This window comes from Triticum urartu, chromosome 7A (assembly GCF_056163025.1).
Source record: "Triticum urartu cultivar PI428250 chromosome 7A, HENAU_Tu73, whole genome shotgun sequence".
Classification (NCBI taxonomy): Eukaryota; Viridiplantae; Streptophyta; class Magnoliopsida; order Poales; family Poaceae; genus Triticum; species Triticum urartu.
Window position 1 is genome coordinate 519,538,329 of NC_141879.1, and position 15,254 is coordinate 519,553,582.

At 45.9% G+C, this 15,254-nt stretch overlaps 5 protein-coding genes and 1 pseudogene across 5 annotated transcripts; 2 read left to right on the top strand and 4 right to left on the bottom strand.

Annotated features, from left to right (window-relative positions):
• Positions 1–853: 853 nt before the first annotated feature.
• Positions 854–3,836, top strand: LOC125524684 (PLASMODESMATA CALLOSE-BINDING PROTEIN 5). The gene is made up of 3 exons (XM_048689720.2): positions 854–1,342; positions 1,499–1,526; positions 3,543–3,836. Exons 1-3 carry the CDS (start codon positions 988–990, stop codon positions 3,694–3,696), a joined length of 537 nt encoding a protein of 178 aa, XP_048545677.2. The 5' UTR covers positions 854–987; the 3' UTR covers positions 3,697–3,836.
• A 239-nt stretch (positions 3,837–4,075) lies between these two features.
• Positions 4,076–6,019, bottom strand: LOC125524685 (RING-H2 finger protein ATL39-like). Its single transcript, XM_048689721.2, has one exon. It carries the CDS (start codon positions 4,720–4,722, stop codon positions 4,273–4,275), a length of 450 nt encoding a protein of 149 aa, XP_048545678.1. The 5' UTR covers positions 4,723–6,019; the 3' UTR covers positions 4,076–4,272.
• Positions 5,250–5,807, bottom strand: LOC147960228 (uncharacterized). Its single transcript, XM_087533221.1, has one exon. The coding sequence runs from the start codon at positions 5,805–5,807 to the stop codon at positions 5,250–5,252; it is 558 nt and encodes a 185-aa protein (XP_087389347.1).
• A 619-nt stretch (positions 6,020–6,638) lies between the features above and the next one.
• Positions 6,639–7,079, top strand: LOC147960229 (uncharacterized). The gene has a single exon (XM_087533222.1). The coding sequence runs from the start codon at positions 6,639–6,641 to the stop codon at positions 7,077–7,079; it is 441 nt and encodes a 146-aa protein (XP_087389348.1).
• A 5,453-nt stretch (positions 7,080–12,532) lies between these two features.
• Positions 12,533–13,558, bottom strand: LOC125524665 (E3 ubiquitin-protein ligase Os04g0590900-like; annotated as a pseudogene).
• A 613-nt stretch (positions 13,559–14,171) lies between these two features.
• LOC147960230 (RING-H2 finger protein ATL39-like) lies at positions 14,172–15,184 on the bottom strand. Its single transcript, XM_087536410.1, has one exon. It carries the CDS (start codon positions 14,880–14,882, stop codon positions 14,358–14,360), a length of 525 nt encoding a protein of 174 aa, XP_087392536.1. The 5' UTR covers positions 14,883–15,184; the 3' UTR covers positions 14,172–14,357.
• Between the last annotated feature and the right edge of the window lie 70 nt (positions 15,185–15,254).

A 15,254-nucleotide genomic window follows, 5' to 3' on the forward strand; every position in this document is an offset into this window, starting at 1 on the left:
TTATTTGTGTTATATCCCTTGCTTGCTTGTGTACTTGTTCTTGTTGCATCATATAGGTTGCTCACCTAGTTGCATATCTAGACAACCTACTTTGATGCAAAGTTTAAATTGGTAAAGAAAAGCTAAAAATTGTTAGTTGCCTATTCACCCCCTCCCCCTCTAGTCAATTATATCGATCATTTCATCCTAGATATCATAACGTCTAGGTTGGGGCTACGACACGGTTAAACTGAGTTTGAGCTCATGCGGGCTCGGATGAACAATAAAAGAGAATTAAAAAATTCTGAATTCTTTTTAGCAAGCATCGATTAATGTTTTGATAGCTTGCAAAGTTCCCAACATCGGATGACATTCGTGAAAACATGGCAAAAGCATTTTGGAGCATTGTATTTTTGCCTTATCTTTCCCGAATGTCATTTTGTGATGAAACTTTGCAAACAATGAAAACATCTGTCAATATTTGCTAAAAAATCAACTTTTAAATATTTTTTCTCATTTTTTATTTTATTGTTCACTCAAGCTCAGAAAAGCACTTTCGCCGGGGCTATTCCTTTGTTGTTGTTTTTTTGGCACAAAACGTCTATGCCGGTCCTACTATTATTTTTCTTTGACGAGAATGATCACCAACAGTTTCAAATTCCTTTTTGGGGGGAGGAGGGGGGGGGGGGGGGTTAATTCTGAACATAGATCATACATCATATTCAATATGAATTCAAAAATTCCCCTAAAATATATGGATTCAAACCACTCCTAATAATTTCCCGGTGCAATGGTGCGGGGTATTTTTTTTAGTTTATTTATATTACATATAAAAAGAGAAAGCTAAAAGGGAGCAGCACATTCCCGGGCCCGCTACAGACCAGAAAGCAGCCGGAAGCGGGAGCGAAAGCGCCTCGAGACGCGCCGTGCTCCCGCACACTCCACTTCATCACACTCTGCTGTGCTCCGCGTCCTCCAATCCGGCGCCCCCAAAATCGTCGGAGCCCAATGGCGGCAGCCTCGCCTCCCTCCCTCCACCTCGCCCTCCTCCTCTTCGCAGTCCGCGCGGCCGTCAGCGGCGCCGCGGGGGCGGTCGGGGTGAGCGGCGGCGGGCAGCTGTGGTGCGTGGCGAAGAACAACGCCGAGGACGGCGCGCTGCAGTCGGCCATCGACTGGGCCTGCGGCCCCGACGGCGGCGCCGACTGCCGCGCCATCCAGCAGGGCGGCGCCTGCTACGAGCCGCCCGACCTCCTTGCGCACGCCTCCTACGCCTTCAACGACTACTTCCTCCGATCCGGCGGCGCCGCCAGCCCCGCCGCCTGCGACTTCTCCGGCGCCGCCGCGCTCATCGGCCTCAACCCTAGTAAGCACCGGCTCGACCCGGATTCTCTCGTGGATGATGAAGCGTCCATTGATTTCAAATTTACCAAGCATTGTTTTGCTTCGCTAAAGGCTGGATTCATGCTATGGAGTTGTGACACCTTGGTGTCGGTGCTGCCACCGGCATTTGTTTTTGCAGGTCATGGGAACTGCGTGTTTCCTTCCAGGTTCGTGCACCGCGCCTGGCCTCCAAGTTCAGCTTTCATTCTTTGAATGGTATCTCTGCATTCGCCATCTTTGAGTATCAGTTAATCTTCTGGCTTCCTGCCTAAATTGTGGATATTGGTCCTATTGTTCGAGGAACTGGATATTTTATTTCAAAATTATCAAGAACCAACAAAGCAGAGTGTGTGTGTTAGACTGTTGGAGGGTCGTGTTTGGAAGTGTCACCCACATCATTGTCAGAAACAACTTGAGCTCAGTGCTAGAGATTGAAAACCAAAATCTCTAGAAAACATAACTTCTGCTAAGTGCCCTATAGACAAATACTGTAGTCAATATTGCATCAGAAGGGCAGATCAGATGATCTATATCAGTTATCTTTTGCAAGCATCAATTAATTGCTAGGTTTTATCAAATCTCAGTATCAGTAACTACATGGAATGCATGGCATTTTGTGTGGTTGAGACTAGACTCAGGGCTAGGATAAGCACTAGCTATGAAGAAAGTGTCCATCTGATGATATGACCTAAGCATGCTATTAGTCTTTCCTTCTCCTTTTTCTTCCCCGAGTTCATCTGATGATACCCTTTTAGTCTAGAAATATTAGTATGGTCAAGGCTAGTAATGCAGTTTGTCTAACCAATCATTCTTCGTGAGTTATGTACTGCCGATTCTTTTCTTTCTAAGTTTTAATTACGTGATGTTCACAGAATCTAATCAAGTATTATTTTACTTCTCCATTCATCATATATTAATCTAGTGAGCATGTGAGCGGGTTTCAAATATCATTTGCATTTATTTGGTTGGTATCATGGTATATGTCATCACTGATTCTCCGGTGCCAAGTTTTTAACTTTCAACTCGGCTCATCACCATGTTCAGTTCCTGGCTCCGCCCTTGCACTAGTTGTTCCTCCACCATGCTCCGCCCTTGCCCTTGCACTGTTTCATCCATGTTGATGGTGTGGTTTTGAGGTAGTGGTGTAGATATCTTATTTTTTTCTGTCACAATAAAATACCAATTTATTGCTTTCACATACATACACATTGCTTAACCATATCATGCATTGGAGGATACCAGTTTTTAATTCGACCTTTAAAATTGTTGGGTGTAATCTTTCATATGATTTATATATCATTGATTGAGTGAGAATGATATAAGACTGGCATGCATGTCTACATGTAGTTGTACACATAATTAGTCGTCAAATAAATTTTACCAGTCATAGATATCCACTAGACCACTAAGGTGAGATACCAATTGTAGTTCCGTAGCTAGACACTTACCCAAAGTTTTGGAGGTTCTTTCTAAGTGATTAGCATATCTGTTGCATGGAAATATGGAATGGAACAAGCAAATTTTATTTGGTACGTTATTGAAGATACACATTTTAGATTCAGCTTGTTGACGTGTATATGTGGATTGCTTATCCCTTTCCATCAGTTCAGACTTTTAGTTGCGTTGGCTAGTGCATGAAGCTTAACATGGTATCAGGGCCTAAGATCTTGAGTTCAAATCCCGACTTTCACAATTTATCCAAAAATTGATGCCACTCCCTCTGTGTCCACGTATAGGCTTCTTGAGCCATACCTCTGAGTCTATTCACGTGTTGGCTAATGCATGAAGCTTAATGCAACTTATGGTTATTGTGTTGTGCTAGTTTTTATTAAGCTGCCGCGGAAAAAAAGTTGTGAAAAATTACTCTGTTTTGATAAATTAAACTATGATTATATTTCTTGATCCAATGGTCTTCTCACATTTCATATGTTCTAGAAAGTAATAGTATATCCCTTTTTGAAGTCATGAGAAAAGGCAGTTAGCCGAACACACCCAAATATCCCAAAACAGCTTCACCAACAAGATTATCATAATCCACCTGAGCCAAGAGTCACGATAATGCAGCCAGTTTGCCTATTTCAATTCTTAGAAACTGGATCATGGAAAATTCTTTTTTGAGCTACATATTGTTTAACATGTCAAGTCTTTGCGGAACCATTAACCCCATACTTGTCCCACTGCAGTTCATCCCCCAGAAATGGCAGCTTCACAGGAATAACAACCTATGGTCGGACCGGTGCAGATTTAAGCCAAAGTTCTTCATGGCAACTCAACACCTGGTCATTTATTTTGTGCATATCTCTGTCTGCAACAATTTTTGTTGTCTCGCGTTTCTGATGGGTTTGCTTAACTCCTGTCTGCATGTCTATGTATATGATAAACTATTGAGCTGCAGCAATGCATTGTGTTTTCCATATGTGGTGGAGCGTGGAGTGAGGAAAAAAAGATCCTCTCTTGATGCTTCCCCCCTTTTTTTCCTGGTCTTGCAACTGAGCAATCAGAGGGGTTCTTGCCCCCGTCGCCTCATGTACACGCATTTTCTTTATGCATTCATTCATCTCCTACTACATTTTATTTGGTTCGCTTCGGTTTTATGTATTCATCTCCTGCTATCTGTTATATTTCATTATCACATTCCTGATGATTAGATTGACATTATGTCATGCATTCCCCTGCTCGAATGCTGCGTCGACTTGAAATATTTGGGTCTCACATGTTGACATTGGAAGTGTACAATTTGGCAATCAATTCATGCCTTCATGGGATCCTGATGGCTGAGATGCAACTCCAAGTGAAACACACGAGTCTACAGTTCACACTATATATATACACCGGCATACATGCAGGTTTTATCTCGAAGTTCAGAAAAAAGCTGTACAGAGATATCTCTTGCGGATGTGATGGTCGATCAATCTATGCAGGTGAGAGGCAAGCAAGGTCCTGAGCCGAGCGATCACCGCCGACCGTGCACCGGCAGAGAGGGCACGTCGAGTGCGCGGCGAGCCACAGGTCGATGCACTCGACGTGGTACACGTGGGCGCAAGCCGGCAGCAGCTTGGCCATGGCGCCGACCCGGATGGTGCCGAGGCAGACCGCGCACTCCGTCGAGCCCGCGTCGTCGCCCTTGCCGCTGTGCCGGACGAGCCGGTTGTACATGAACGGCGGGAGAATGCTGGACGCCACCGTGGTCACCGCGAGCGGCCGGCGCTCCTCCATGTCCCCGTCCGGTGCGTCCGCGCTGGGGTGGTGCCGCCGTTGGCGCACGAGGTGCTTGTACAGCGAGAAGAGGCCGAAGGCGGCGGTGACGGCCGCCGCGGCGGCGTAGAAGAGGAGGAGGCTGTCGGGCGACATGGCGAAACGCATGCCGCTTAGCCTAGCTAGGAGCCGAGCTTGGAATGGGCGTGAGCTGAGGGGCGCTGGAGTGGAGCTGCGTGTGGCATGATTCGGTTTATGTCTCTTGTGGTTGCGTGCACAGTACTGCCTCCGCCTCGAAGTTTTTGAGCTGAAGTGGACCGTTCTGATGATTAGGTTTAGTTTGTCTGACTGATTGAAGCCTCAACTGACGCTTCTCTGGTGGTTAACATAGCAGCAGCGGCGGCGAGAGCGACCATTCCACTGATTTGAAGGGGTCGGTAGTAGTACGGGTTCGTAACAAATGAAGAGATCCTTGCGTGCATATCTTATTTATCAGAAGATTATACGCTCTGGATTATGCTAATGAGTAATAGTATATTGTTGACAGGGACTAGGGAATTGAACGAGAGGCCGGGCTACATATTTGGCAGACGGTCACATCAGCAATTTGCGAGGCTAAGTCTCGGTCGACTATGACTTAATCAAGTTCCGTGTACGCTCAACTTTTTTTTGCGAGGTTAAAGGAATTTCATTGCTCAAACTGGAGGAAGCTCCTCCAAACAAAGTTGGAGTACATTAGCAGGGCCAGATTTTAGCCAAACTGCCGTCCTAGCTTCTACACGACCAAAAGTCGCCAACCTATGACTGACAGTATTTTGACACCTACTAATATGAGCAATGGAACAATCCCTACCACCAAGAAGCGACTTCACTTCATTTATCATCATCGCATGCAGCGACCTATCCTCCACTGGTGCCCAAATCGAGTCCACGGCAACCAGACAATCCATCTCGACATCCACAGGAAGTGGCGACCATTGCATAGCAAAGTTTAAACCCTCCAAGCAGGCTGCAAGTTCAGCTTGCAAGGGATTTGCGCAGTTAACCAGGCTTCTGCAAGTCGAGAAAATGATGGCACCGTCGCTATCGCGCAGTACCATGCCCGCACCTGCCTTTCCAGAAGCTTCATAGTAGGACCCATCAACATTTAATTTTACACGACCATAGGCTGGAGGTTGCCATTTGATGGGGAGAGACTGAGTGCCCTCTGCATATGATAGCAGCGGCAGCCGGCCTCCATCATCAGTCACCATTTTACCTTTAACAAGATCACCTGTAGGATACCTCTTGATAGCGAGCAACGATGATTCATAGCTGAGTAAGAATCGGCAAGACACTTCAACTGGGGGCAGACGTTTGTTGTGGACGATTTCACTTCTAAGGTGCCAAGAGCGCCAGAGTACCATCAACACTCGCATGCGGTCATCGGCTCCCAGATTGTGCAGGACGTCGAAGAGTCATTCAACGCCCGTAGGATGCATAGTGGTTAAGTTCGGCAAGTTCCAATGTTTGGCCATAGCTCGCCAGAGCTCCACCGCGCGGGGACATCTGTAAAACACATGGAACACTCAACTTATCATACCGAATTTAAGCACTTTTTTGGTTCTCAAATGGAACGTGCGGATGGACACGGAAATATGATCCTCAATCTTGCGTAAAAAAGCTTATGGCAGCTTCGTGTCCCTGGGAAAATTAAACATTTCAACTGGGAAGGTGCTACGGGACGTTCTCCCGTGCTACAGCGTCCTTGCAGGGCGTCAGATCCCGATTATCCCACAATGCCCGCTGTGTCGAGTGGGATATGAGGACATCCAGCATTGCTTATTCTCGTGTTCGTGTGCGAGGGAGGTTTGGTTAGCTTTAGGTCTAATTGAGATTATCGACAAGGCGGTCAGTGAAGACCGTTTAGGATCTATCACAATGGACATTCTCTTACGACAGCAACAGACGATTGAAGGTATGAACTTGGCCTGAGTTGGCGATCATTGCTTCTTGGTATATAATGATAGCAAAGAAGGCAAAGTACAAAGGGAGAGACCATCCAGGCTCCAGATCGGACATCTATCTCAATCTGGGTTTTGGCGATGAATTACACTAGAGCATATACGCCAAAACAACCGGTCCGGCAGTATGATAATATGTGGAAGAGGCCGCTGACGGGAATTACTAAAGTGAATGTTGATGCTTCCTTCCATTATGAAACTATGCCCGGTGCAACTGGGGCTGTTGCCCGAGACGACCATGGAAATTTTATAGCAGCAGCTACATGGGTTTTGCCTCAAATTTCCAGTGCTGTATCAGCCGAGATCAATGCTATTCGAAACGGCCTATACTTAGCATCGCAGGTGGGTTGTAATCGCGTGTTAATCGAGTCAGATTGCAAGGCGGCCGTTGACGTGGTGATGGGCATAGAAGATTATCTCGGTCATGATGTTTCAGTAGTTGCTGAATGTGAACTTTTGGCTCTAGATTTTGCTAGTGTTGGCTTTGCCTTTTCACCACCAGAAACTGAAATATTTCTGTGAGTCTCTTATTTTCCTGTTGGGCCCGCGTTAGCGCACAGGGAAATGGGCTTCTACTGTCGGGCCGCAACTGCACACCAGGAATGGATTTCTTTTCCTTTGCGCTCGTCCATCGACACACAGGAATAATAATATACCTGTCGGTCGGTTCTCGGCCCACAGGAATAGCCCATTTGGTGCCACGGATTCATCTAATTCGCGCCAAAGGTAGCCCATGTCCCGCCGCTTTGCCAATTCGAGCCTGCCGTTTTTCTCAAAAAAAAGAACATATGGGCTCTATCCCCAGATCGCTCCCAGACCTAGCTCACTCACGAACATTCTCCCCCAAATCTCAGCCCCCAACCTAGCTCTCTCTCCATCGGCCGGCGGCCGGCTGCGCCCCGAGTCCCTCGCCGTCGGCTGCGCCCCCAAATCCCTCGCCTATTCCATTCTCTCGTTCGCCCCCTCCGCCCCCAAATCCCTTGCCTCTTCCATCCTCTCGTCCGTCCCCTCTGCCCGATTCACTGGTCAGTAGCCCAATGACTCGCTGCCTCCGAAGTGTTGTCGGCAAAGCTTCCCGCGGCTTCCAGAAGAGGGTCGTCGTCAACGACCCCGTGGCCGCCGTCACTCGACCACCGCATCCTTCCCTGAGCGGTGCCCTTTCCAATCCAGGTACCACCCTTTCCTGTACAGGTGACGCTCATATGGTATATGAGATTCGTTTGTGGTAAGTGGCAGAGGAGCCCATATGGCCGAATCTTTCATTGTGCTGGTAGTACATGCCTAATCCATCTAGGAATAAGATGGATTTGATAGAGTTGGGGGTTGTGGTTGTTACCCATCCACGGCATAGTATTAGGCCCTATCAGATTTGTGCTGAAAAAAATACAAATCTGTACGCCTACCCTGATTTGGCACTTTTTTTTTAGTAGACTATCAAATACTTTGTCTTGCTGATTAGACTACCAAATACCAAAATCTAAGTCGAATCTTTTGCTTACATCTCCCAGGTTACAGGACTTCTGAAGTTATTTCACTTGTTGACGAGAAAGAAAACATAGTTAAACTGCTGATTGTCAAGGTAGTGGTCAGTACTACATGCTTGTTGTCGTTTAATATTGGTTGATTTATCAAATATATTCTATGCATGTCTTGTTTTCTGGTCTGATAATGCTTACCAAAGGTTTTTATTATTGTGTTGCTGTGATTGTTTTTTGAGCTCTTTCTTTTTCATTTCGTACTATCCTTATGCTAATTATCTTAAATTGTTATGTTGTGTGTAATAGGATTAGATCTTGGATTTGCTAGTGGATTTTGGGAGTTTCTTAGCCTGCTTGGTGACTCCATATTTTTCACTATTTCAGCAAGTCTTTGGTAAGCATTAAACTTTCAGCATTACATTTTTATCTTATGTGTACATCTGTTTGCTTCCAATTGCTATATATGTATTATTGTTGATAAATAACTCATATTAAGTATGATATGTTGAGGTTAAGTAAGCAAATAGCTGATCTATTCCATTTTCAACACAGAATTTGTTAAATGGTTGATCGTGCATGGATGTATAATGGTTGGCAGTATGGTCAAATTCCCTCTAACCTATGGCTTGAACAAACCAACCGATTTCTAGAGCATGCATTCTCCTTTCCCGGCGTAGCCGAAGGTGGTAAAATCAGGTGTCCATGTGCCAAGTGTCGTAATTATAATAAGCACGGTAGGGATGAGGTAGAGAAACACTTGTATAAATACGGGTTCAGGGAAAACTATGAAACGTGGATAGAACATGGTGAGAAGTATGTTCCTAGCCAACAGGGATCTTCCTCTGCCACAAACTGTGCGAGGCATGATGAAATCTTTCCCGGCGTAGCCGAAGGTGGTAATTCCTGATAAAACTAAAGATAATGTGAAGGCAAGAAAAGATCTAGCTGAAATTTGCAACCGTCCTTCGATGCACTTGAAATTGAAGGACAATGGGAAGTGGGAGAAGCCAAGAGCACCTTTTGTCATCGATAAGAAGGATGTGATAACCATTCTGAAATGGTTCCAAGAGCTGAAGTTCCTTGATGGGTATGCATCAAGCTTTAGACGGGGATTTAGCCTACTACACAAAAAGATTTTTGGCCTCAAAAGTCATGATTACCATATCTTCATGGAACGCCTACTTCCTGTTGCATTTCGTGGCTTCCTTCTAGAGGACATATGGAAGTGTCTAGCAGAGCTAAGTTATTTCTATAGGCAGCTATGTGCAAAAGAACTTAGCAAGGATACCATACGTTCACTTGAGGAGAATGTTGTTGTTCTTGTATGCAAATTGGAGAAGATATTCCCTCCTGGTTTCTTCAATCCCATGCAACATTTAATCATACATCTTCCATACCAAGCTCGTCTAGGAGGTCCTGTATTAGCTCGATGGATGTACATCTATGAAAGGTAATCATCCATTTCCCTTATGAAGCTCGGCTAGAATGTTGTTGTTCTTGTATGTTCTTGCTCGTCTTCTTATCACCAACTATTTGTTCTGTTTGCAAGTTTACAAGTAAAAATTACTATTGTTCTAGGATGATTACTGTGATTTGGCTAGAGCCGCACATCCTGATGATTGGGAGGAGCGAGAGTTAGATGGGCAAATGTTATATGAGTCATCAGGTGGCATTCCTCATGGGCGACTAGCAATAGCGGATGGAGCAATTAAGAAGGCTGATGTTATCTCAATAGCTAGAGAGAAGAAACTGAGGCCGTTATCTTCAACATCATTTCGGTGAACTATTCAAAAAAACGAAGAACTGAAGCAACGAGCTATTCAAGAAAACGAAGAACTGAAGCGACGTAATGAGAACCTTCAAAAGATAGTGGATATGCATGGAAGACTTTTCTTGGTACTTGCAAATTTGTGTACATGTTGCAGATTGATTGTTCAAACCAGCTATTCTAATGTTGCATACTTGTTCATAGGCCCTTTTTAAGGAGATGGGAAAAGAACTACCAGAGGAGCTACGCCAAGGAGAAAGTTTCCAACCACATGTAAGTACATTACTTCCTGAAACTTTTTTCTCAAACTGATGGTCAGCCAACCATTGCAAATAAAGAGTATTATGTTATTTGAGTAGCCATTAGCCATATCATGAATATCTTAGATCTTATTGATTGGTAAGGTACTTTATACAGATTTAGCTTGATAGATGGCACTACTTCCTCTCAACCCCCCCCCCCCCTACACACACACACACAAATATGTTGAGATATGCTTGTGGGAGTGCATCTTGATTCCTGCATGCACAACTTAAGTGAATTTACACCATAATTCATTATATTTTTCTAGGATCTCAATTTTTGGTCACTCTCATTTAGTTAAATTTATCATACTTAAGTTCTTGGCCAAATCTGTTCGAAACACCATTTGTGGTAGATGCTCATTGTTTATTCTGACCATCCTCTCTTAGTTAAAATTACTACTAACGTTGTTGGCCAAATCTGTCCAAAATGGGTGTGTTGATGGTTTACTCACAAAAGGCCATTTGGTTTTATTATCATTTATATTTTTCTACCTGATGGTTTACTGCAACTTTTAATTGAGAAGCCTTTTCTGGTTTGCTTCATAACCTCTCCTGGTTTGTCTAAATAAATAATCCTATGTAGGGGGGCACAAATTCATCTCAAATTGGAACCCAAGCACTTGATGACAACACCGGTGATGGTGATTTGGGTGGGACTGTTGGCGGTGACAACTCCAATGGGAATATTGGCGACATGGCTATTGGTGCAACTAACCTTCACTCCAACAACCTGGAAAGCGAGGCTTAGAGTGGTAGTAACCTGGGCAGTGCCTTTGTTGACTTAGAGCAGGGTAACACAACTTTGGAACTAATGGTGGTGTTGGTAACAGAGTAGCATTTTGGAAGTTGCAATAGACACTAGGGGCAGGTTATCTACTTCTGTGAAGTATGTTGTATTTTGTTTGTAATGCACTGGAGCTTATCCTTGAAACTTGCAAGTTGAACAATTTATCTTTTGTTGTCGAGAACAGTTATGTACTTAGATGTGCAAAACTAAATCTTATCAGTCCAATTTATGGTAGTGGTTGACACAAGGATCATCATGGTATAATTTGCGTTGATAGATGCAGTATACAAATTCAAATGGATCATTAAGCTGCACCATCCATTGCTGGCGGTTTTGGGCCGACAGGACTAATAATTCTGGTTGTGACATGCACAAATTCCTGTCGGGCACGAACTCACAGCGAAATGTAATGAGTATTCCTGTCGGTGATGAACTGACAGCGAAATGTTGCAAATTTTCCTGTCGGTTCGGACCGACAGGGAAATAACGTATACTCCTGGCTACCTTATACCTGACGAAATCATGTTTTTCTGTCGGTCACCGTCAGGAGTGACCGTCAGGGAAATGTTTCCTGTCGGTCGGCCGACAGGCAAAAGCAAGTTTCCCCGTCAAGCTATCTCTGTCAGCTTTCCCTGACGGGTGACCGACGGGAAATACTTTCCCTGTCGGGTTTGGCTCTTTTCCTGTCGGTTTCCAACCCACAGAAATATTGCGGTTTCTGGTAGTGTTTGTCCTAGAGAAGCTAATGAGGTACAGTAGCAAATAGTTTAGCTAAGGATTCTTATTGTAGTAAATCTTCCTACTCTTGGGATACTATCCTTGATTTATTCTCTCCTACATTATAAACGATATGGCTACCATCTCAGGAATAAAGTCTCTTATTTTCAAAAAAAAAGTGGCATAACATATAAGAAAGAAAAAAAAACTTGAAAGAAATCTTCACTCAAGATCTCATGAATATAACATCGGCTGAGACATAACCAAGTCTCAGTCGACTAAGATTTAACAACACTGTAATCGTAATTTATCAGTGTAGAAACTGAAACGCGTTCCATGGCAAAGGAAGCAACCTCACTTATCATCCGCAACTCTACAAGAATATCGTAGGAGACAATTCAATTTCTCTGATGATAACCAACAATTTTAATATTTGAACGGGCTTTAGCCACAATCATGATCGACAAAGTCATGATATATGTTTCACTATCGACGAAAATGCCATCTTCTACTAGAATATTACTACACGGGAGATGTCTTCATCATAACTCAGGCTAATTCCCTAGCTATGCCTCAATGAGATATGCAAAGTTTGATCCTTGCCGGGCTAAAGTTCAACAACCCTCCCGACCATCTAACAATGTGTTTTTTTTTTGTGAAAACAATTTTTGTGCACCATAGAGAATATTCCCTATTATGTGAGATTTTTTTTGGGGGGGGGGGGGGGGGGGGTATGTTCAGCGTCCATAGAGGATTTTAATACTCCCTTGGTCCCTTCATTCCTAAATATAAGTATTTGTAGACATTTCAAATGAAATACAACATATGAATGTATGTATACATATTTTAGAGTATAAATTCACTCATTTTGCTTCGAATGTAGTCACTTGTTGGAATTTCTATAAAGACTTATATTTGGGAACTGAAGGAGTATATTGTAAGAAAAATGTTCAAGCTAATTTGTGAATTTGTTTCACTACAGCTTGCAAAAACGTTTTATATTGTAGGATGGAGGAAGTAACAAATAAGCAAAATATACCATTTTTACATGCAAGGAAGCAAAATATGTACAGCGTGTATAGTACACGAAGGGTCTCTTTAGGACACATCTAGATGTGACATAAGCTGATTTTCACTCTGTTTGTGGTCTATTTTTTTTGTCCTAGTTTTCTTTGTTTTTTGTTGATGCATTATATACTTGTGGGAGGTTAGATGTGACATCCTTAAAAAACATCTAGATGTGAATTAGATAAACTGGTACACGAATATCTAAAGCAGCACGCACCATACACCTCTCCACGGAAAAACCTAAACAGACGGTGGCCGGCCGACGCCCGCGGCCGGGCCGGTGTCGGAGCGGCAGACCGGGCACGTCGAGTGCGCGTCCAGCCAGGGGTCGATGCACTCCGCGTGGTACATGTGCAGGCACGCCGGCAGCAGCCGCACCGTCTCGCCGAGCTGCAGCGCGCCGAGGCACACCGAGCACGTCGCCGCCTCCTCCTCCCCGCCGCCCGTCATGTTGCGCTTCACGGACGGGCTGTACGTGAACGCCGGGAGGCCGGCCGTGGGGCTGGCGGCGTAGGCCCGGCCAAGCTGCCGCTCGCCAACGACGCGCACGCCATTGCGTTCCGGCACGGGCCACCGCCAAGCGGCGGCCGCGGTACTCCCTGCAGAGGGTGCACACGGCGGTGAACACGATCAAGCACGCCACGACGCCGATGAGGAGGCCGGCGAGTATCCTGCCTTGGGTAGACGATGGCCTAGCATTGGACGGCGGCGGCGGTAGTGAAGGATGGAATGGCCACCGCGGTGGAGGGGGAGAGGTGACAATGGGGACGAAGCCCGGGGGCGATTGAGCCATTGATGCTCGTCGTGCGCAACTGTTGCTTGTGGTATGGTTTAAGCAGTATAAGCAGACTCTGTCGGGGAAGAATTATAAGCGGATAAAATGAACCACTCCTACTTGCAAGCCTGTGGTCAAAGGGGTTAGTTAATTGATTGCCGATTCATTGTCAAATGCGCGTTTAATGGAAGGGAAATCGCGGCACGATACCAAGCGACGTCGTGGCACTGCTGCTGTCTATGTCATGGGCTTCGCTCAGGCTGGAGGAAAGGTGCGAGTGTAGGTGAACTACGGACATACCCAAGTCCAATTGTAAGCGAAAATTGCATCCCTTCTACATAATGACACACACATGATCCTTATTTCAGCCCAAATGATAAGTGTCACACTTGTGGCACGAAGCACTCCGGTCATGGCGTTTTTTACAACTAAATAAAACTACCATCCGAAAAGAAAAAACTAACTAAAAAAATACTAAAACTTGTCATTCGAAAAGAAAGTTGCCATGCTTGACAACTAAAATAGCCATCCTCGCGTCACTGTATTTATTATAAAAAACGTTCAAAGTTGCCATGTGTTTGTGTCATGCGTGTGACATTTATAAAGGTCTCCTTTCATATGGTTGGGCAAAGCCATTGCGGACGATCTCAACAGTTCTACTGGGGAACCGTATAATTCGAAGGTTTCCATAAAGACAAAGCCGGGAGAGTGAGATCTTCAAGACAAGACATTGGAGACCAAATGACCCTGAGGACGTCCACAAATACTTGCAAATAGGACAGATGCATCATTTGAAGATTCCTGTCTTATGTTGCCCAGACAACTGAGTATACGTATTTTTGAATATATACAGCAAGCAAAATCAATCCAGCAAACTAACACCCGTCAAAATGTGCATCTAGCTAGACAGCGGCCGGGTCGGTGTCGGAGCGGCAGAGCGGGCACGTCGAGTGCGCGTCCAGCCACGGGTCGATGCACTCGGCGTGGTACAGGTGCAGGCACGCCGGCAGCAGCCGCACCGTCTCGCCGACCTGCAGCGCGCCGAGGCACACCGAGCACGTCGCTGCCTCCTCCCCTCCGCCCGCCACGTTGTGCTTCACCGACAGGCTGTACGTGAACGCCGGGAGCCCGGCCGTCGGGCTGGCGGCGCATGCCCGGTGAAGCTGCCGCACGCCGCCGCTCTCCGGCAGGCTCTGCGTCGGAGCCGCTGCCGCGGCGCGTGCGCGGCTGCTGCGACGCCTCTTGCAGAGGCTGCACACGGCGAGGCCAACGAGCAGGCAGGCGACGAGGCCGCCGAAGGTGCCGGCGACGGTCCTGCCTTGAGACGAACCGCCGGACGGCGGCGGCGGCGGCGGCATGGAAGGACGGTATGGCCACGCCGGCGGGGGGAGGGAGAAGCCGGGGATGCCCGGCGGCCACCGAGCCATCGGTGCGTGTGTAGCAAAACTGCAAACCAACTCTACCGTTGTCTGCTGGTTTTATAATCTTGATTGAAGCAAATTATCTTGTTGGAGCGCAACTTCATGGAAACTGACCCCGTGGACAAACTGACAGCCGACGTTGAAGCAAATTATTATTTTTCTCTGCGAAACGAAGGGGAAATCAGGGGACTCGGCACGGCTTCGCCTCGCTTGCACGCTAGGGTAACTGGGCGGTGGCGCTAAGCTGACGTTGCCAAGGCCGTTCCCGTTCCTGTGAATTATGTGGTGTTGGAGATCAGCAGGTTAAATAGAAGAAGCTGTTTTTTTCCTTGTAGACGCGAGACCGGTCGGCTTCGCCTCACTTTCCGTTTACACACG